At 44.9% G+C, this 23,037-nt stretch overlaps 1 protein-coding gene across 1 annotated transcript in view; it reads right to left on the bottom strand.

Annotated features, from left to right (window-relative positions):
* Positions 1 to 505: 505 nt before the first annotated feature.
* The window catches only part of ZNF592 (zinc finger protein 592), a 36,116-nt gene continuing 13,584 nt past the window's right edge, over positions 506 to 23,037 (bottom strand). Inside the window, exons 4-10 of the mRNA XM_027657740.1 lie at positions 16,227 to 16,405; positions 11,769 to 11,945; positions 10,839 to 10,998; positions 8,147 to 8,425; positions 6,956 to 7,068; positions 3,440 to 3,575; positions 506 to 2,259 (exon numbers count right to left, since the gene is read on the bottom strand). Coding sequence (XP_027513541.1) covers positions 1,744 to 2,259; positions 3,440 to 3,575; positions 6,956 to 7,068; positions 8,147 to 8,425; positions 10,839 to 10,998; positions 11,769 to 11,945; positions 16,227 to 16,405 — 1,560 coding nt within the window. The 3' untranslated portion in view covers positions 506 to 1,743. The remainder of the gene's footprint in view (positions 2,260 to 3,439; positions 3,576 to 6,955; positions 7,069 to 8,146; positions 8,426 to 10,838; positions 10,999 to 11,768; positions 11,946 to 16,226; positions 16,406 to 23,037) is intronic.

Genomic DNA, 23,037 nt, shown 5'->3' with positions numbered 1-23,037 from the left:
ACATACACCCCACATCTGACACAACACCCAATCAACATCCCATCCAACATACACCCCACATCCAACACAACACCCAACCAACACCCCATCCAACATGCACCCCACATCTGACACAACACCCAATCAACACCCCATCCAATGCACACTCATCCAACACTCATCCTATGTACACCCATCCAACACACACCTCACATCCAACAGTCCATTCAACTGATGGCCCATCCAATCACCGCCCCATCTAATGAACACCCCATCCAATCAACACCCATTGAAACTAACTCCTATCCAACCAACCCCCATCTGACATCCATTCACCTGACACACACATCCAACTGACACCCATGTACCCAAACATCCCATCTGACACCCCATCTAAACAACCCTCCATACAACCACTGGCCCATTTCATCCAAACCCTACCCATCAACCGACACACCACCCAACATCCAGACAGCCCCAGTGGGCCGTATCCAAACATGGCGAGATGAGATGGCGACAAGCCCAATGCAAGGAGATAAATAGTTCTTAAATTATTTAAACATCGTCAGAGTAAACAATAAGGAGCGGGGTTCTGGCTCAACAGAATGAAAAAAATAATGGTATAGAAGGTAATTATATTACATGAAGCGTGGGTGTGACAATGAATGAGGGAGGAAAGAGTCAATGTGACTACATAGAAAGAAACATCTCCTAAGTGATAGGCAATGCGGAGCCACAGCAGGAGAGGAGCTACTGCTGGAGCACCAGCCCCACCACGCCACAGGACGATGGCTCCCACTGGTTCCAATGCCTCTGTGAGCTCTGCTCTGCTCTGCTCCTCTCCCCTCAAAAAGAGCTGGTCAGAGAGCCCTGGCACCGATGCCATCAGAAGCTCCAGGATGGTTTCACTCCAGTTGACCCCACAGATGGAGCAGGTGATGTTTCCCCCTTCTGGTGATACTGCCAACCTGCCCAAGCTCCCCATCAGGACAAGCCACTAAGCACCAGGCCTGGCAGCACCCATCCTGGAATGGCTTCTGGCAGCACAACTCCACTGACACACGAGGGGGACCAGGCCCTCCTTAACTGTGCTCACCTAGGAAGACAGGGGCTATGAAATCCTCTCCGAGGATGACTCATGTCCAAGACATTTCATTAAATTGCATTTTAGAAAAGCAGGTTGTTATTCGGGCAATTAAGAATAACCAGCACAACTCACAGCTCGAACCCGTCCCCTGTGACGTGGATCCTGGACCAGCACAGTCCTGACAAGCGCGTTTTGCTGAGCCAGCGTTATGAGTTAAAATGAGTAACACAAAGGCAGGATGGGAAGAGAAAAAAGAAGCCATAAATAGAAGGAGAAAGAAAGGGAGATAGGGAAGTCGTGGCTGGGGCTCCAGGCAGAGGCTGAGGCAGTGCACACTCGAAGGAGGAGAGCTCATCTGAAGGAAACTGCAGCTGCAAAGTGCTCCTGGATCCTCAGGAGTTGGCCAAGCTCCAGCGAGGATTCTGGCCCTGCTTTCCCTTTTCACCTCTCTGGGCTGGCAGAGAGTTAGTGCTTAGGATGCAATGGTAGGGTTGGGTTTTGTTTTTTTTTTTTTTGATTTTAAATTTCCCTTATAAATGGAAGTTAACGGAAAGCAATGTCCATCCCAAGAAATCAATAGAATATTTCAAAGATTTGCCCCAATCCCCACCCTGTATTTTGAGTAAAAACCCCCCAACCAAAAAACCCCAACCAACCAAAAGGGTTTTTTTTCATTTTTAAGTCTTAAGAGACTTTGCATGATTGTTCTGTGAGGTGCTGTTGGGGCCCTCTGCGCCACACGTCTGACTGTGCTCACAAAGAGCTGAGTCACTTTTGCACTCTTTGTATTTGTTCTCCTCTACTGCCCTAGTGTTCAGCTCTCCATTGTAGCTCTCATGTCCATTCTCACTCATCTCCACTTGATACTTCTGCCTTTCATCTTCCTCTTCCTCCTCCTCTTCTTCCTCCTCCTCCTCATCCTCCTCATCTTTGACTTTATGAACAATGAAGAGGTGTCTGTTCAGAGAGATGTGGGAGGTGTAGCACAGGCCACAGAACAAGCACTGGAAGGTGGAGCTGTCGGTCTTGTGCCGAGGTATGTGTTCCTGGAACTCAGTCCGGGTGTCCGTCGTGAAGCCGCACTTGGCGCATTTCCAAGGTGCTTTCAGTTTTTTGGCTGGTGGCTCATCCAAACCCACAGTGGTCTCTGCCTGACCCAGCTCATCCGGTGCCATCCTCTTTGGAGATTTTGCCTGAAAAAAACAAGATTAAAAAGTTACTTCACTGTTTGAACCCACAGAATAATAAGTGCTAAAATCCACACGCGTGTCTGAAGACACCTGAGGGTGAAGCCATGCCCAAGGGATTCCTGGGGCATTCCGTTCCCTACCAGTACCCAAACACCTCACCCCATGGGCAGGATCTCAACTGCTGTCCTGTGACATAAGATGGGAATGCTGTGAGAGGTTGGCTGGGCAGAAAAGTGATGGAGAAAGAGTTTAGAATGGTTTATGCTGGAAGGGACCTTAAATATCATCCAGTTCTACCTTCCACTAGATGAGGTTGCTCCAAGCCCTGTCCAATCTGGCCCTGAACACTTCCAGGGATGGAGCAGCCACAACCTCTCTGTGTAACAATTTGGTGTGGGAAGGAGCAGCCCACAGAGCAGGGGCAGCTGAGGAACATGGGGTCATCATTAGCCCAAACAATGCTTCTCAAATCTAACTCTGAAAGTTTTTCCCTCCACTCAAGCTTTGTCTTTGTGGCATCTCTCAGTAACTCATCCTCTCTCTCTAAGAATCCTGCAGCTTCTTCTCCCATGAGGATGGCTCACTTGCTTATGTTCCTGCAGTGATATGCAAAAAGTATATTTTTAAAATAATGGAGCAAAGAAGCCCAATCAGCCAAACCTCCACTCCAAACCAACCCAAGATATCACACATTTGCTATACAAAATTACACAGTCCAACTTAGGAGAAATGCAGTTCTCATAGGTAATGGATCTAGTAAGTATTTTAAAACAGAAAATAAATCTTTTATAACTAGTAGAAAACATAAGGGAGAAAGAAGAAAAATGTGCCATGCTCATGAACAGGATGGCAGGGGAAAACAAAGGCCATAACAAACTTGAATTACAAAGTAGACTGAAAAAAGGTCAGTAAAACACAGGGCCACATGGTCAAAAAAATCTTGAAAAACACAAACTCCCTTGTCCTGGTGCTGGTGCAGCTCAGCTGTGCTCTCAGTGCTGCTCCTGACCCTGCAAGAGAGAAGCAGGCTGGATGGAATGGAGAGGGGGAAGGAAATCCGCCCTATGGATGGGAGGGTTTGACTGGCACAAGGCTGCAGCTTGACTCAACACCCCAAGTGAACAGCTACTGACTGGGTACATTTAACTGGACGTTTATTTTTCATGAAAATAACATCAGTTACTTCTGCTGTGTCTCTCTCTGGAGCTTTTGCTTTGGCCATCTGGGACAGGTCTGGGTTTTTGATGCCGTGCATGAGGCTGATGTGGTTCTCCAGCATGAATGGCTGAGGAAATGTCTGATTTTCATCTGTGCAGTACCTTGAAAATACAAAAAGGAAAACAATTTATTAGAGGAAATGCTCTTTGTATTGTGCCAGACCAAGAGGTGTCATTGGAGACAAGACTCTGGTGAGTAATCTACCATTAGATTACCAAAATACACAGCAAAGCACCATTTTAATAATAAAACACTACCCCTGAGAGAAAACTAGAGTAGTTTGCAATTTCCCACAGTAATCATGAAGGAGAGTAGGGTGAGTCTTATTTACAGGTTAAATAAATACAGGGACTAGTGGGGGATCAGGCCCTCTGTGACACATCCTACACTGGATATGTGATCCGGAGAGAAAACATATAGAAAAAACCCAAAAAGACTGAGGAGAGAGACCTACACAGAGAGAATGATGAGTTCTGTGACACTGAGGAGTCCTACAGCAGAACCTAGTCCTGCATCCAGCATTCCCAAGTACCCATGGGAACAAGCATCATATCTACCAGACCATACGTATCATAACACACTTAAAATCCTTACAAAACTGCTGAAATTCCAATACCAATAACCTAGGCAGAAGAACTTGTGAACATGTCATTTATAGGTAAGTCTTCACGTTAGAACTTAGTAGGACTCCAGTGCTGCCAGAGAGCTGGTTGACATTTCCAAAGGAGCTGTGAAGGGGATATGCCTTCACCCCGGTCTCTACCTTCACTCCTGGATGACCGAGGTCTACTGGAATAAGTGCCAGGCCTTGCAGACACACAAACCAGCCCCCCAAAGAGCACAGCGGGCTCTGTTAGCAATGGAGAAACCCCAAATTGACTATTTGAGTTGATCTGCTGCCTGTCAGGCGAAGAATCATGAGCTGCACATTGACCCAAGCAACGAGGCAAGTGACACCAGAGTTCCCTGAAATGCCCAAATTGCAGCTGAGACATTGGCAGCAGAAAGGAGCTGAAGAGTCTCTGGGCAACAAAGACATCTTTTAACAGGAGAGAGGAAGATTCCTACTGATCTTCCAGTAACTAGAGGGAAATTAAACAACAGTCAGCAATGATGTGAAAACACAGATGTGGTCATTGAGTACTTCTGAGTTTTAACAGGAATTGCTTAGATGATAAATCAATATTTAATGATGATGGATTTTTTTTCCCTCGTGCAGGAAAGCTGAGAGGTTATTAAGTGGTATTTATCAAAAATAAATATGTTGAAAATCAAGTGTTCTAGACAGTTTGTACTTAAGACTTGGAAAAGAAGAGCAAAATCTTATAACAATAACCAAGTGAATTACAAAAGAAAATACACAAAATATCCCAATATTTTGCAATTTGTCCTAACTTAGAATTCTTTTCATGTGAGCAGGCAAAGATGTTCTCCCCTAACCTGAACTACTCCAGTGATGAGTGTGGCAGAGGGGTGTTCAAGCAAGTCCTCCAATCACTGGTTTCTCCTTACAAATTTAATTGAAGGCAGAGACCTAAGCAGGGCAGGGGGAGAAGGGGAAATCCCAGCTGGGAATGTTAGAAGCCAGAGGTCGGTCACCTACAAGCCAGCATGGTGGAATCAGAAAAACAGCCAGTTGTCAGATCAGTGACAGATTTTATTCATGTTTCACATGGAAACCCAGGAGAAGAGGGTGACACGAAGTTAAGGCATCAAAACCCCTGAAGGAATAACAGGCAAGAGTGATACAGAATGCCATGTGGCAAGAAGGAAAAGAGAAACCAGAGCTAGGAGAAAAAAGGGCAGTGGAGATGTGATGCCTTACAGAGCCCTGAAAGAAGATAAGGAGGAATTCAAAGATGGGAGATGATTTTTAGAGCAGTGCTCTGGACAAGCTAAGAGGGATCAAAGGGGAGACAGGACAGGAGAATTTGGACTCAAACAAAGAGCAGCTGTTGGAGATGCTGGGACAGTATTTCAAAGAAGAGGTTTCATCTGAAGAGTGCTGTGATTTCAGTAAGTCTCCCATCATAATGATTAAAGAGAGCACAAGCACTGTTCAATTAAGACTTCATCAACAGATTTTGTGAAGGAGTAACTACAAGTTGGAGAACTAAATACAACCACAATCCCCTCGGATTTCTATCTGTATCTTCTCTGCTGGCTTGACTGTGGTCCCTTAGGTGAAGCTGTGGATCCACAGCTGTGAGTCGTTCTGCACAGTAACAAAGGCAATGCACACAGTAGGCTGGCATATCCCAGGTTATCTGGAATTTCCACACAAATCCTTCTTCCCAACTGATGCTCACTTTGATCCTGATACACACCACTTTGAAAACAACTAATCCAGAGAGAACAGATCTGTACAGATCAGGTGAACGGAACACCAAAGACCATCACCCGCAAACTTAAAGCACAATGAAACACACCAGGAGACAACATTTCTCTCCTCCAGAGGTTCCAAGTCAGGGCATAGTTACAAGAAATGTAAAGTTTAGAAGTCTTGGATGAAACAATGTGTCAGTGGTAATGCCAATACTGTATCCATTCACTAAAAGCTACTGTGGCTCACTAGACAGTCTCCAAAGAAATTAAGTATCTGAGGGATGTACTTATACTCTTCAAGACTAGCTTTTAGCAACTTGAGTGCAGTAAAGTGACAACATACTTCAGACACACTCACATTAAACCAAAATTTCAGATAAATTAGAAAAATCCCCCAAACTACATCATTGCAAACTTCCCTTTCATCCCAAATATGTTTTAATCCTGATTCAGAAAGACGTCTCAGAAGGAGGCAGGAGGTAAGTCTGCACAGTCACTCTGTGTTACGACTTATTCTGCAGCAGTTGTAGAGGCAGACTCATAAGCACTGGGCTTTGTCCTCACCTGAGACTATATTCACAGTTAAAATATGTTCACCAGCAATGATTTTCACTCACTGCTGATTCACAAAACTCATCTGAAGTCTCCAAATCCATTTTCCAACTCTGAGGTGTGACTTCCCAAGCAAATCCAGCAAGATTAATTCTCCATTGCCCTGCAGCCTGTGCAGTCACTTCTGCCTGTGTACAGTGGTGGCAAGATCTGATTCTTTCGCATTTTACACACCTCCTGCACCCAAGGAGAAGGCACAAGAGTGGTGCATGACCACACCAACCATGAAGCAGTGAAAGACTTGCCCAATATGTTATTGGCTGTTTCACAACGGTGCACAATGTAAATCTCATTTTGCACACGCAGATCTCAAATCACACCTTCCCCTAAGTTTCCAAAGGGCATTCACTGTGCAGTCAAAAGGAAGGACTTGTTTTAACCACCAAATCTCTTGTGTTTAACATATTCTTCTCCTCACTCTCCCTCTAATAACTTAAGAGTCTGGAGTAGACAGGAGCAGCAGACACGAGCTATTACAACTTCCAACCTTGAAGGACTAGCCTGTCGCTGAAAAGCAGTTTGAAAAAGGGCACTGGGTACATACCAGCAAGTGTAAACTTTCTTTGCTGTGTCGTGGTTATTGCGGATGTGTCTGCGCAAGCTGTTGGAGGCGTTGAACGAGCGCTCACACTGGCGACAGGGGTATCTCTTCATGGACTAGCAGAGGAACAGAAACATGTTTTAGTAGCAGGGAGATGGAAGGCACTGACTGGATTCTAACATTCCTGTGCTCTTCAACTGGATATGACCTCTCAGATGCAAAAAAATCCCTTACATAACATCTAATTACACTGATAAAGATCTCTTGAGACTTTGCAGTCCTATTTAGACTCAGCCCAACAGTTGGCTAATACCAGAACTGATCTTATAAAAACCAGGACTTAATTTTAATTTAACCAGGACTTAATTTAAAAAACATGCTTAATTTTACTGATTTTTAATAGGAATTGCATTAGCTGCTTCTCCTGTGGGCTCATTTCACTCCAGGACCCCCCGCAGAATGAACTCAGTGGAAGGTCCCTTCAGCCCCAGAAGGCAGCAGGACCCCAATGAAGTATAAGTCCACTTACCCTTCTCTCTCCTCATAATTCAGCACAAGAAAAGGCCAAGATGTTAAAGAGCATCATACAGTCCCTCCTGTTATCCATGTATATCCACAACCCACTAACCAACTCTGCCCCATAACAAGCCTCCTCCAAAATCTTCCTACAGCCCTGCCTATAACCTGCATGCAGATTTTATTCCACTTAAAATCTTCTTAGACTTGTTTAACGAACACATATATGTATTCAACTGAAATATTTGACCAATTTCCTACCTCTATAGAATTCAAATGAGAAAATCTAGCATTCTGACCCTGCCCCCATCGTCTCTTGGTATTTATCAAGTGGGAAAATTCAGCCCTCCCCAAACCACATTAGAAGGAATCAAAGAGCATGTTCCAGATTTCCACAGCCTCTGCTCATGGTTGGTGACTCAGTATATCAAACAAGAAGTCCTGATGCTAAAATACTAAGAAATCTGGCTGCACACAACATCTTGGCCTATGTTCTGCCAGCAACAAAGATTAGCTTGACACAAGTAGGTCAAGGCAACACAAAGCCTGAGCTGGATGAAACTCCCAAAACTGAGATTTGCAGTTCTTGTAATGACAGTCCTGCACAGAGGCCTGGTGTGCAGGAGCCTGGGACTCCGCCCCAGTTCCCCAGCTTAAATGTCTCATCTGAATCCTTACCCTTCCATGATTTCTCTTCATGTGGGACACATAGGTTTCCCGATCAGGGACCCACTGTGAACATTCCTTGCAAGTCCAACCACTTCTTCTCAGTCTGGACTTGGATTCAGGATTGTGTCCTTCCACCCTCATGTCCTTCCTCGTCAGAGGGGAGTGGGAAGTCCCATTGGCTACTGACAGCTCCTTTGGTGAGGCATGAACCTGGTTCCTTGAAGCCTTCTCAGATTTCTGCCGAAAGTTTGAGAGCTCTTCAGGATTTTGGGGGACTCCATGGACACCCTGGATAACAATAACAGTGGAAACACAAACAACATTTATACGTAATTCACTTACACACATTTGTAAATAAATACTATTTATTATTTGAACAATAATTTAAGTTCCCACTGCCCAAACAATGTGTTGGTGTCTTGCTCCTGTGTGTTTTTCCATTTCTCCTGGAAGCTGGCTGTGGTGCTTTCCCAAGCAAGAGATTTTCTTAAGAAACATGAAGCTTCTGTTTCTGTTTCCTGCATGACAACAGCAGCTCCTTGGTGCTGCCTGTTTAGCATTTTGGATGAGCCTGGGAACTCTGGTAAATAGGGAAGATGTAATGGAAGAGAAATGTTAATTGTCATTATTTCAAGAGCTTAAGATCTAAAAACACAGAGCTTTGGTATTAAATGGTATTAAACACAGAGCTCTGAACTAAATGTTTGCTGGTATCCTGGGGGCTCCTAAGCTGCTTCATCTTTGCTCAAGGGAGAGAAGAGACAACCTTTAAGTTTCTTCAACCCTAGTTCCTTCAATTCTACCCCAACTATTGCTATTTACATTTTTCACAGTTCAAAACTCAGCTCTTGCCATATAATACCAAGCATAAAGCCAGAGACCTGCCTTATAAGGAATACGGCTCCAGGCTCTTTAGTTATCCAACAGGCCAAAATCCAAAGTCCCCTAAAAAGTTATTTTAACAAAGAAAATTGAACATAAGGAAAATAATCAAAAAATGAAGAGCTGTGGGAAAGCAAAAGCAAGTAAAACAGCAACATACCAAAGAAACCTCAAGAAACTCCCCTAGGAACAACAACAGTTCATCCACACAAAAGGCTAATTTAGAGGTTTAATTGTGCACAGTAATTAATAACGGGTAAAGTTTCAACATACAAAAGCCCCAGGCCTTTGGAAGTGTTTCTGTGGGTTAGACACCAAACAAAACTCCAAACACAGGGTCTCAGCTGAGAAGTCTGTGTGCTTTGCACCTGATCCAGCTGATGGCCACAGAAGCTTTTCATGCTCCAGGGCACTGCCAGATACTCTGGAACACAGACACGTCCCTTTTCTCCCCATCTGGAAATCTCCAGAGTGTTTTAGTGCCCATTACTGCATTGTTGCACCACTGGGGGAAAATAAACTAGGAGCATGGTAAAATGAAGGGAAGCCAGAAAGCCTTCAATTACCACCTCAAAGACCTGCTGATGGCCAAACAGTCTCGTGGTTAACAGGCAGAAGTTTTGTGGTAGAGATCTCGGGATGTTCCTGCACCCTGAGGGTGGGATCTGCAAACAAACCACAGGTTGTGTACCTCAACTCCAGCCTTTCAGCACTGGGGTTGAATGCCTCTTTGAAGGTCCCAGCCTTAATCTCAGCTCTATAATGCAAGGAGATTAGCGATCATTGACTTCAGAGGAGGGCTACAAATTGTAATTCATTACTGCATGCAAAGCGCTTCCAGATTTGCAAATTAAAGGTATGGGGGAGAAAGCAAAGATTTTGAATGGGTTTTGCTTTCAGGAGTGAGCTAATGAATCTTCTTGCTTTTTCAGTAAGTATAAACAAAATAAAGTCACTGATGAAAGAAAAATATGTCCTTTTTTATCCCAATCAAAGGGAAAGAAGACTTTGCAAGCTCTTCCTTCAGAATGCCACCAAGAACTCTTTGGAGAGGACTTCCATGGCAGTGTTGTTAGACATTGTACATAGAATCATACTGAGTTATATAACAGAAAAATGTGGCACTTGTACATTTATAGGATAATCAGATCTGCAAGGCTGGTACCTCCAGGGCAGTCATTTCTGCCTCTGTCACTCCTCTCCTGTAGGCTGGTGTGGTTCAGAGCAGCCAAGGACTGAGGATGTTAAATGCCATGTAAGCCCTCTCTGAGGCAGCTGCAAAGGGGTCAAAGCTCTCCAGGTGAGCATCCAAAAGAGGCAGATTCAGCTTTCACTATACAAATGGATTAACACTGTGGGCAGAGAATAATTCGCCCTGTCTGCCAGCCAAAGATAATGCTGCCACTCTAATTTAATCCCTTCTCTGGGTTTAAGAGGTTGTGGACTCCCCATCCCTGGAAGTGTCCAAGGCCACGTTGGACGAGGCTTGGAGCAACCTGGTCTAGTGGAAGGTGTCCCTGCCCATGACAGGGGGTGTTACAAGATGAGATTTGAGGTCCCTTCCAACCCAAACCATCTTGTGATAAACAAGCCTTTGTCATACAGTTAAAATACACGTAGATGAGAGGAACTGCCTGCATTAATATGAACTAACACAAACCACTCCAGAGTGGTTTCTGGATCCTGTACATCACCGTAGTCTGTTTTTCCACTAATATATTCCTCAAGAATCTTCCACTTCTTGAAGCAATTTTCTCACATGGTTGATGTAAACTCAAAGAATAGGATCTTGCACTAGTCGGGGGGGGAGGTTACCTACCTTAACATGCTGCATTAGCTGCTGTTTCTGCATATACACCAGCTGACACTGTGGGCACTTAAACACTCCCACTAACAACTTGTTGGTGTTCTGCTGGAAGTGCTCCTGGAGCAGCTTCTTCTTGTTAAAGACTGTCTCACAAGAACATTTGTAGATCACCCTGAAACAATTAAAGAAAGTAAATTCAATCTCTCTTCCTTAAGACGACAGTGGAACTTAGCAACTCCAGAAAGGGATAGGCTTCTGAGGAGGGCTGTGCTCTCCGTGTATTGTCAAGACACACTCACTTGGGTAAACTGAACCAGTAACTCGACTGGGAAGAACAACAAAATGCCTCAGGCACATACCACAGCTTGCTAAAAATAAGTTTACTTCTGTGCATATGCATAACTACGTGTGTGTGTGTGTGTGTGTGTGAGCACAGACAGATGGGAGCAAACCCAAAGTATTCCAGCTGGCTACACACTGCTCTCAATCCCACCCTTCCATAGTTCCTCCCTTAAAACATCCATTTTTGGCATTAGCTCAAGCCCTGGATGGAAAAGCTACAGAGTAGAAAAATCACAAGGTTTCTGTCTAGTGATTTTTGGGGGCAATGCTCCACGGGGTAACTCTCCTCTTCGAGTGCCAGATGCAGCAGTTGCCCTGGAGCCATCTACCATGAGGTGCCACTGTGGGTCCTGCTGGACAAAGACGTGACAATTAAGTTCTTTTTATGGATGTTCAGCTCTTCCCAGCCCAAACTCCTCTCCTCCTGCCCAGGAGACCATGTTTGTACCAACGAGAGCATGCTCTGGCTCGGAACAGAGAAAGCAGCAGCTGATCTTATACGAGTACGGAAACCAAAACCAGAAAAAAGACTGGGAGGGAAAGGGGGAATCCTGGAGCTACCCAGCAAAGGAGGAGAAGAGATAAAGCCAAACCACTTACTGAGTAGCCTTGTGAGGTTCTGCTGGGTGCTGGCTGGCCATGTGAGCCACGGTGCTGTCAGCTGACTTGAAGGCCTTGGGGCAGAAAGAACACTTGTGGAAGACTTCGCAGTGTTTCTCGTGGATGTGCACTTTGAGCATGGCGAGGGTCATGAAGACAACTCCACAATGGATGCACCTGTGGGAGGTATGGAAAAGAGCTGAGTTACAGCCACACCATCACACAAGGAAAGGACCAGGAAGCAAGGACTAGGTGGTGGCAGGTCCTTGGTTGGTTTCTTACATATTAACGTGGAAGAGTCAAGGAGGAATATGATACAAGAATTCTGGGCAGACCTCACAACCACATGTTAAGAAACAAGCAAACAAGATCTACAAAAGAAACCTTCAGAGACTAGAACAACCCCAAAAATAAGGAAGATGTGGTTGAGCAGAATGTCAGCCCTGTACCTGTGAAAGCCAATTCCAGCACAGGTACAAGTGAAGGATTACAATAAAAGTACCTGGTGAGATCTTCAGGTAACAATAAGCAGCACAAATACCAGCTAGTCCCCAGTATAAAATAAAAAGAGAAAGAATATCCAGCTAGGAAAACATCAGCAATTGCTTCTCATGTCACCAAGCTCTAGAATATCACGACAGCAACAGCAAAGATACTGAAAACAGCAACAGAAACACCCAAGGAACTGATTAAGATCATTAAAATCATTAAGATATAGGTGCTGCCTAGAAAGTGCTTGTCTGGGAGAGCTGGGTGGGTGCTCTGGGAGGAGAGAGAGAGGGGAGCAGAGGTTGCACGTTGAGTCACAGGATTCTTCTTGGCAGCTGGAAACATGGCCAAGAGGAGTGCAGGGCCACCCTGCTGGTCCCAGCCTGCCTCTCTTCTCAACACACACCTGCGACAGGTCTTGCCTTATACTCCCACAAGATGGCAACAATCAGCAGCCTTACCGTGTTTAACTTTAATACTCAACCCGAGATCTGCCTGCCACGCTCCAACACTCCAAGGGCACATGAGGGTGCAGACACCTGCCCTCATCTGCCTCAGGAACACCAGCCACAGGGTTTACCATCTCATAGGTGCAGCTCTGCTGACCTGGGACCAGAACAGTCTCTCCTAAGAAGATTCCACGACAATGACAACAGTGCATACCTCCTTAAGCCAGCACTGCATGTGCTCCGTTAGAGCAGAGGAGCTCAGCCGGGCAGTTCAGGGATAGTGGGATGCATGAGACACGCAGGGGATAATCCCCTCCTCATAAATACCTTTTTTCCTCTGCTCTGAGGGCTGCATTTGCCCATGGTGCTGTCAGGTCTGCGTTTGGTGCAGATGGACCCCAGCTATCACATAACTGGAACAGCTCCAAGCCCATATCAAAAACAAACAAGCCGCTGGAACATCCTTCCCTCAGAACCAGCCTCCCAACAGTGTTTAGGAAACAAGCCCAAGCTTTGAAGTTACACTTCAAAAGATCATTAGGCAGAAGCCAGCCCGAAAGGAGCCAAACCCTCTCCCCTTCACTTTAAGAAAACACAGAAATGTTGTTTTCTTAGTGTTTGAGAGGGAAGCGGTGACAGAAGCCAGTGTCGTCTTTGGGGGAGCATGAAAACATTCTGATGGGGCAGCTCTGCCTTCAAGCCCAATCCTCATCCATGTGAGACAAGGAGAGAGAGAGACTTTCTAGCACAGTAACACCAGGAACCGCGTTATTATGGAAAAATAATTCCTCAAGTATAAATGGAGGAACAAATGCTAATCCTGGCAGCAAGGAATGGCTGGTACCTCCAGGAATATCCAACGGGCTCCTTCCACAAACACTCCCTGAACTACCAGGAAATGGTTCTGCATTATGCTTGGTTTTGGGAAGTACTTCATTAAGAATGAGGGATGAAATAAGCACTAACTCAGGGTCAAATGATCACAAGTTAATTTAATTTACAGTAAATGTAAGCTTAAACAACAGTCACTTAGTAATTAAGAAGCCCAGTGCCAGAAGGACAAAGTTTGATAAAGTAAACTAATTAGCTGAACAAAGTGGATGGAGGATGTCAAGAGGTTTGCCATGTAATTCCTGCAAATTGCAAATTCTGTTATCATCCCAGCACTCCCAGATCCCTCAGGGCAAGGAGGGGTGGCTAAAAGTCTTGGAAAGCATCCTGTGAGAGGAGATAAAGCTACAAGATGTTGTCTTAACTCTCTGAACACTTCCTATGCCATCACCTTCCAGCCCCTCAACTCTCCAAATGGCACCAAAGCAGGCAAATGAGTTCCAGATCAGTGGGGACAGCTGGAAGGGGCTTGGAAAAGGTGGGGAAGTGACACTTAGAGCCAAGAGGAAAGGAGCATTTAGGACAGACTTGTTGGGTTTCATTTTTAACTGCAGAAGCCCGTTCTCATTTTCACTGCAATCATTAGCCGTGACTCAACCCCAAACCAAACAACCATCCCAAATTTAATTGAATGCACTGGGGTACTGGCAGAAAAGGAGAGAGAATAAGGGCTTATCACAAAACGAAAACCAAACCGATGCACCAGAAATTCAAGAGAAATAGGGATATAAAGAGAAGCAACAAAAGTCGAGCTGATCCTGGGAGGGATTTACAGAATTCCTCAGTTTTTCAGCTCTGCAAGTAACAAAAGTGAAAGGAAAGAAGTAAAGTCACTCGGTGACCACAGGACAGATACCACAGATTATCTAGATATGGTTCTGCAATCAAAACGTCTCTTTTCTGATTTCAAAAATGCCAATGCCATCAACCCTGCAGCAGAGACAGGCAGGGTAATAAGGATGGCACAGCCACAAGTTCACCTGTCTAGTGGACTCAGTTTTCCCAGATGAGCTTGAGCAGATGTGAATTAGAGGAGAAGTTAAAGAAATTTAGCTTCTAGAGAAGCTGGGTAAAGCTAAAAAAATCCACAAGTATCATTTGTGAACTCTGCCTTGGTTTAGATCTTCATTAATGTCCCTGGCACAGAGATCAGGTATCTGCTAAGCGCATCTGTAGACAGATGGAAGCTCTTGTTGCTGGATTCCCAGGTGCCACTGTAATTCCAAAAACTGCATCAAACCCATGGATAATTTTCTACACCATTCCCAATTTTCCATCTCAGGGAAAACATTTTTTCTCCAGCTTTCCTCCTTCCCAGATTAAGTAATTTTCAAAGAGCCCCAGTGTCACAGCCATTTAATTTGTGATGGAATTAATTCTCTGTTGTGAGCTGGGCCTCCTCAAATCACATTCCACATTAAAAAACCTTATCTGCATATAATTAAACTCAGAATTGGTTTGTTATGTGCCTCTTGTCTTCACAGCTGAAAGAAAAAGCCCCTGAAAACCCCAATGTGATTTCAGAGTAAACCACACAGTGGAGGCTTCCTGAATTTGCAGACATCTTAAAAGAACAGCTCCAAGGGCAGAAATTGCCCTGTTCGTTTGAAATCTTAAAGTATTTAATGGCAATCAAGACAAAAAACAGAACTTTAAGGAAACTCAAAAGATCTCAATCTCATCTCCCAAGCAAATCCTCATGTGTGAAGAGCTGTGCTGCAGCTGGGGTGATCTCAACATGCCAAAGAGGGAAGGCTTGTAGGGAAAAGTAACATATTAGAGCAAACAATTTGGTTGGAGAAAAGACACTGCACCACATCCAGGACCTTGGGAGCCTTCCTCCACCTGTCTCAGCTCATGAGAATTGTCTGGAGAGTTGCAGGGGCATAGAAGGAAATAATCTCAGTCCTTGCCATGAAGGCATACATCTTCAGTCTTCACAACAGACATAAATATAAATTCAAGCCTTAAGGAGATTTAGAGGATTAAGATCTGCAATCTTTTTGCTGTAAATATCAATCCTGAGACAGCCGACTGCAACTTGAATTCCATACAAGTGCCTTTCAGCTCAGAGATGCCACAAAATAACTTCTGCTCTCAGAAACCTCCCTGAAATTCAGTTAGTGATTTCCCACTTAAATGTTTTTTGTCATGCAGAAAAACACATCAGGCCCAGGCTACATCCAATTTCATTAGAATCACAGAATGGTCTGGGTTGGAAAGGACCTTAAAACTCATCTTGTTCCAATCCCCCTGCCATGGTCAGGGATACCTCCCACTAGACCAGCTTCCTCCAAGCCCTGTCCAACCTGGCCTTGGACACTTCCAGAGATGGCTGTCTTGGTTTTGGCTGGAATAGAGTTAATTTATTCTCAGTAGTTGGTACAGTGCTGTGTTGTGGATTCAAAATGAGAATAATGTTGATAACACACTGATGTTTTGGTTTTTGCTAAGTCGCATTTATCCCATGTCAGGATGTGAGTCTCCTGCTCTGCCAGTGAGAAGGGACACAAAGAAACTGTGAGGGAGCAGAGCCGGGACAGGAGCAGCCACAACTTCACCACCACTACCACCACTTTCCAAAAACAGAAGTTCCAGCTTGGCAGAGGCCCTGTGGGGCTGCACACACCTGAAGCCGACTTTGCGGGAGTAGTGCAGGCAGTTCTCCTTGACGTGGGTTTGGAAGTAGGCCGAGCGGCACACGGCCCCGCACTCCGGGCAGCAGTACGGAGACTTGTGCGCGTGGATCCTCTGGTGGGCACAGAAACTGCACTGGTTGGGCAGCATCATCTGGCACACTAGACACGTCTGAGGAGAGAAAGGTTATATTAGCTATATTCTCTACTTGGGGCTTTTCCCCCCAGCCCCAAATTCACCCTAGAAAACTTTCAGGTTTAGAGGCGGCTCCAGCACATTCCTTCAGCAGCAGCATTAACTCTGCGAAGTCTTTGGCTACTCTCCTTATCATCTTTCACAACAACCTCCACGGTTAGCCATTCTCAGTAACAGTATCCATGTTTAAACCATGCCCTCTGTGGTTTATTTCCTTTTTTTTTTCCCATAAAAAAGGAAAATAAAATCTTTCACCTCTGAGCTCTGATGACATTCCACTTGCTCAGCACTTTCATTTCCGCATTAAGAGAATTTCTCGACTTGAGGAGGAGAGCACTTTTCTCAACAAGCCCCCACGCTGCACCAAAACAGCTCAAAAAAGCAGAAAAACTCCATTACAGCCCGACTCCAAACCCTTGCTGCTGAAGGCAGTGCAGTCCCAACGTGTGCTCCTTTCCCACCAAAATCACTGCTGTGTCTCTTGCAAAATTTCTTTGGATCAGATGAAATTGGAACTTTCAAAGACCACAAACTATGTGTGCTTCCCCCTTACAGAAACTTCTTGATGAGTAGAAATGATGCAAAGACTCTTTCTCTCCCTGTTTCATCCTTTATGAAATCCACTTTTCCCCACATATTTACTATCAAAACCATTTTGCAGAAGCATCGTTTACTTGAAATGTAAAGTTTTTTATGTGGATGTATCATCCCACTTTCATCAGCTGTCAAATCTCTGCTCCCTTTCACGAGTGTCTTGACTCTCTGTACTCCTTCAAAGCCCAGGAGCAGCTACTCATCCTCTGCAGGACGCACATTACTGGATGCCTGAGTGGGATTAGACACTAGCCCACCCTGAGCCCTCCAGGAGCTCAATCTCTCTTCAGACATTAATAATCCCGCACAAAATCACTCCTCTAGCTTCAGAATGAACTACAGCAAGCAGCTAATTACGGATTATCAAATCAGGTAATTTAACTAAATAATTTATGTGGACTTTGCTGCTGGCAGCCAGAGCAGAAACCCAGGACAGAAGACCCGAAATCTGACTGAGAAATAAAATAAAATTAATGACCACCTGCCTTTTCTGTATCACTGTGATTTCATACAGCATCTCTGTGATGCTCCACTACATAACATCCATCAGGGAACTGTCAAAATCACTGCAGGTAAGAGAAAGCATCACTTATAATAAAACACAAAGCTATGACAAACCTGAAAGGTTCATGGGGCAGAAGGGAATTATTGAAGGTGGAAACTGAAATTGCCAAATGCATCAAAAGCTACAGGCACATGATCTGGGATGTGTTGCAAACTTAAGTTTAGAGAAGAAAAGCCTTCCCCAGGAGAGAGAGAAATGAGTGGAAGAAATGTGGTAGGACCCCCATGCACAAACCCAAATGCAATTCAAGAAAACTCAAGAGCATTTCAAATGCTGCAGAAGTTCCCTAATTTCAGCAAAGAAAAACAGTGCTACTGAGCCATGGGAATGCGAGAATAGGAAATAGAAAAGTCTCCAGGATCTCTCTGTGAGGAGCTGAGCAGGACCTCCAACACACTCTCAAATCCCCAAGTTAGAACTGCAGGAAGAAATTAATGTTTGGGGCAGTTTTATTGTTTTATGGTATTTTTTCTAACTGGCTTGAGATTCACAATGGAAAATTTATCTCCTTGGTGCTGTTAAAAGAGGGCTCCTCTTGCTGTGGTCCCAACTAGTGTTTAAGGCAGACTCAGCACAGCCACAATCTGAAAGCACATTTGCCCTTGTAGCTCAGCAAGAAACACTCTCCATATCCTGCCTTGTCAAAGCCAATTCAGTTTCGATTTTAAGTCAGTTTGAGGCTCACCTCTTCCTCCCCAGCATGTCATACCCACTGCTCCCAAAATCAATCAGCACACGTTAAAAACTTGAATTTTCACTGCTCTTCATGTGCTCGGGCTGGATCTAAAATATGCCAAAACCAGTATTTGATGAGCTCCAGCATGGGCTCTGCTGCCTGGGGATGTGCAGAGGAGCAGTGAGGAGGAAAGGCTCTGCAGGGACCAAAAATATGCTAATGGAGGGCTGAAGAGTTTGAGGAGTGCTACAAGAGGCATCAAAACTGTGGTTACCTCCTTGAGGCTCGGCAGGAAGCTGCCAGAGAGTGCGGACACACAATAGGGGAACAAAAAGCAAGACTTGGTAAGGATAAGGCTAAATGAATTCATTGCTCCTGCAGATGCCAGGGAAGGAGCTGGAAGGATTCCCATGCTGACACCACACTCTGCAGGGGGACAAAAACCAGCCCAAGCCTCTGAGCTCGGATTGTTTCATGGAAGAATCAAGAAGTTGGGGAGTAAACAGACAAAACGAAGAGCAATGAGTCACAAGGATGTATTAGTAAGAATAAGGAAAATTGTCATCCTTAGGCAGCATTAATTTTGGACTTGGGAAAAGTCAAGGCAGCTTCGTCTATCTGGCCTTACAGAGCCATCAGGGCTCTCCAGAGGAGTCAGCAACCACGTAGGCGAGGAAGATCTGAGCCACAACAGGTTCAGGCTGCCTGGATTTCCAAAACAGTTTTGCATCATCCTTCACTAAAGGATTTTGAGGAAAGTAAGCTGCCATTAAACTTAAAATTCTGAGGAAACCAAGCTAAGAGAAGAAGGTTTTTGCTTGGATAAGTAAGTAATAAAGAAGAAAGGAATGTCCTTTGATGGAGGAAGGTCCCAGGAAGTCCTGATGGGATTTGGGCTCTTCAAAATAACCTCAAAGTATCTGGGAAAGTGAAACAGCAAAGCTTGATGATTAATTCTACCACAACCAAAACCAGCACCCTGACCCAATAACTCAGCAATTTACAGATAAGGGCTGACGACGAGGGCTGCAAAAAGAACATGCAGGACTGAGTGACCAGGTAATAAAATGAATCAACCAAGGAATAAAGTAGAGCTTGAAGAAGGTTTCAGGAAGAGAAGAAATTATAACTGGTATCTTTGTGCTCACTCTCATCCTTTTCCCAAGGAAGACACAAGGCCAGAAACCTGCCCAGGGGGAATCACAGGAGGCTCTGCTCACCCGTTTGACACCGGAACCCAACTTGCAGTGGTGTGTGGGCTTCCCCACCAAAGGCTTCCTCTCGGAGACAGTGTTTTTTACTTTTGCAACTCTTCTGTTTTGTAGGAGAAATTGTAACTTGGTTCCAGATGTCACATTTTTATCTCTCTCCTAGTTTTCCATGACTTTTCAAAGAAGTCTGGCAGCAATTTGAGACATTCATTAGTCAGTTATTTCTAAAGCATGTTACCAGGATAGGATTTTGAGTTGTGTAATGTCTGTGTTTTTCATATACTCCCATAGCCTACGCTTTAATCAAGAGTTATTTATTACAAGTTTTCTTTAATTCCGGTTTGCCTGCCACATTTCATTTGGGCTTTTCTTCAACAAGTCACATTCACACACACACAAATGCTCAGAAGCTCAGCCGTTTCAGAATACTTGAGTTGATTCCCATTTTTACTTATTAGCTTCTTCAGAAGGGGAAAAAAATTAAATATTCACTGAAATAGAGTGAAGGTTGAAAAAATACACTACTCAGAAAAAGTCTGTCTATTAAACCCAACCCTGTGACCACAGAGGTGTTGGTAAATCAGGGAATGGATAGTTAACACACAGTTTTGCTCTGGAAGGTACCTGTGAAAAGGGAACTGGTTTCAGCTCAAGCAAAGAAATGTTACATCAGTTTTAGTCCTGCTGCTTTACAGATTTAAGTGATGGTGATGAAGCTCATGTCCACTTAAGAGCTGCCCCCAGAATACAAGGGTCCTCCTTGATATGATCGTCACAGAGTTCCAGTTAAAAACACCTGGGCACCAACCCTACGGTACAGGACTAGGGTTAGGAAAGAAGAGAAGAGTCATAAGCCAAATGATCTCTAAATAAAAAAAAAAACAACTAAGGTCTCAGAGTGAAACAGTCAGAAGGGAACAGAAATCATATTTGCAGAATGTTAGCCTTTTAAAGAGTGCTTGTCCTTTATATATTCAAACCAAAAATCCCCTACCAGTGGTGCCCCAAAGCCCCAGTTCTTCCCAAATCCAGCCTGTTGTGAGCTTTAATTTTTCTACTTCAGGCAGAGCTGCAGGGACAGCCAGGGGATCACAGACAGAGATTAGCAGGATCCTCCTACTGTAAAAAAAATAATGACCAATTACTACTTAAAGCTAACCTTTAAGTTCACCTGAGCTCTCCCTTACAGCCTGGCTGGGATCAGAGGCAGCAGCCTACACCCCTCAGCAGAGCTACTCCAGCAGTGGTGATGTGCTGGCTCTGGTGATGTGCTTTCCCTCTGCCCCTCTGTGCTCTTTTCCTGCATCCCAGCCGGATGACTGTGTGCTGGGCCATGCTACAGCCAAGAGCCAGATGCGTGGAGGATGATTTTGACTGATTTCAATCATCCAGGTGACAGCACTGCTACACAATATTTCACCAGTGTGAGGAGAAGCAACAAGCAGAGAATTTCTTTTGCTGTCACTGTGATAACTGAACTACGCTCCTGGTCACGCTCTCTCTAGATGAATAGGCATCACTGCATTAACCTGTTAATTTATAGATGAAAAATAACCCTACAACAGAAACTCAAGATTGTTAATTTGAAGAAGAAAAACTCAGAACCCAACTGATACCCTAAAATCAATGCGTTCAAGCTTCAGTGACAGAATACAGGCCAAGTCCAGTCCTAACACAGAGGTTTTATCCTAATAAACACTCTTAATAGCAGATACTGATATTTCCTTGGCTATAGTTATCCATTTTGTCAGCCTAAGGCACCATTGCCCTGAGGGAGTCTGCTTGACCTTCAGCCCAAGGACATGACCACGACACACCCTTTAATCCCAAACTCCCATCCATCTTCTCATCTGATACCTTCAGCTCACTCCCCCTCATATCTGTTCATCCTCAGCCTCATCACTGCATCCCACCTCCTCCCATCGACCTTGTTCTCCCTTATTTGTATCCCTGAACCTCACTAAATTCCCAACACTCCCAAATCCAGTGTCCTTCTCAGACCTTCACCAAGACCAACTCCTACACACATCTAAATCATCCCAACACACCAGGATGCTTAAGCCTCAAAAAGGCACTCAATTAAAACCTTATCCCTGGAAACTAAGGCTGTTCAAAAAACACAAAATCCATTTTTGTGTACATGGAAAAATCCCTGGCTAAAACATCAGTAAATCTAGAAACTCGACAGCTTTAGGAAACAAAGTGGAATTGCAATGGCAAAAGCCACCAGCATCACAGATCTTAAGACAATGTTGCATCAAATCAGCTTAATTCTGAATTTGCTCAGTCTGTAGCTCCTTTCTCTTTATGATCTCAGCTGTAATTTCAAGAATTTCAGTTTCCACATCTTTTCTTTCTGACCCACTGTGCTGGGTTTATGTGGCAAGGTTTTGGCAGTGGGGGGTGCAGGGGTGGCCTCTGTGAGAAGACACCCAAAGCTGCCTCCAGGTCGGACGGAGTCAGCTCCACGATGGACTTGTGGCTGGCCAAGGCTGAGCCCTTCAACAGCACCTCTGGGATAAAAGACTTAGGAAAGGGTAAAAGATGCTGTGCAGCAGCTGGGAGAGAGGAGTGAGAAGATGTGAGAGAAACAGCCCAGGTGCCAGAGCAGAGATTCCCCTGCAAAACACCATGAATCCATGCTGAAACAGGTTGTGCCACTCTGACTCATGAAGAACCACAGAGGGACCACAGCACCCTGAAGGAGCTGCAGCCCTCTGAGAGTCCATGGAGCAGGTTTTCTGGCAGGACCTAGGACCCCATGGGGGACCCACACTGCTTCAGTCTTTGCCTGAAGGACTGCACCCCATGGAAAGGATCCATTCTAGAGCAGATCCTGAAGAACTGCAGCCTGTGGAAAGGACTCACACTGCAGCTCTTGGTGAAGGACTGTCTCCCATGGGAAGGACTCTAAAAGGGAACAGGGGAAGAGTGTGAGGAGGAAGGCTGGGTGGGCACCTGGTTCCAACCAGAATTCTGAACTCCCACTTGCTAAAACTCTCATATATTGGATTAAATGAGTCTTCACATCCCCACTTTCAAGTCACCAGTATGACCCCACAGGCACACACTCCCTCCCTTTTCTTAGGACGGCAACATTAAAGGCCTCTGCTCTTCCCTCCACCCTGCAGGGCTGATTCCTGTCAGTCAGGGGTGATGCTCATCTCGCAGCCTCCGGCTCTTTCTTCTCACCTTGCACTTCTCAGTGCCTTGCATCCCATCAAAAACAGCACCACAGGTGTTCAAACACCAGCTTTGCTGTGATCTTCACCAATCACTTTGCTTTTTCAGTGATTCCCTTCTTACTTGACCCATCACTTACTTGCTCCTGCTCCAGAAGGAAGATACACAGTAAACGCCTCCACTCATCCCTTCCAACAGCCTCTCCCAGGACCAGTTCTTACCAGTAGGTTCTTGCTTCCTGGGATTTCATGACTGGTTTATGCTAAGCCAGTGAGTTCCTCCACCCAGTGGGCAGTCACAGAAGGGCTGAGGTTGGAAAGGACTTACAGAGATCATGTGGCCATCCAACACCCCTGTTCAAGCAGGGTCATGTAGAGTT

Source organism: Corapipo altera, unplaced genomic scaffold (assembly GCF_003945725.1).
Source record: "Corapipo altera isolate COAL_440 unplaced genomic scaffold, ASM394572v1 308, whole genome shotgun sequence".
In the NCBI taxonomy this organism is placed as follows: Eukaryota; Metazoa; Chordata; class Aves; order Passeriformes; family Pipridae; genus Corapipo; species Corapipo altera.
Note: the sequence above shows the minus strand (reverse complement) of the source record. Positions and strands in the feature narration are given on the sequence as shown.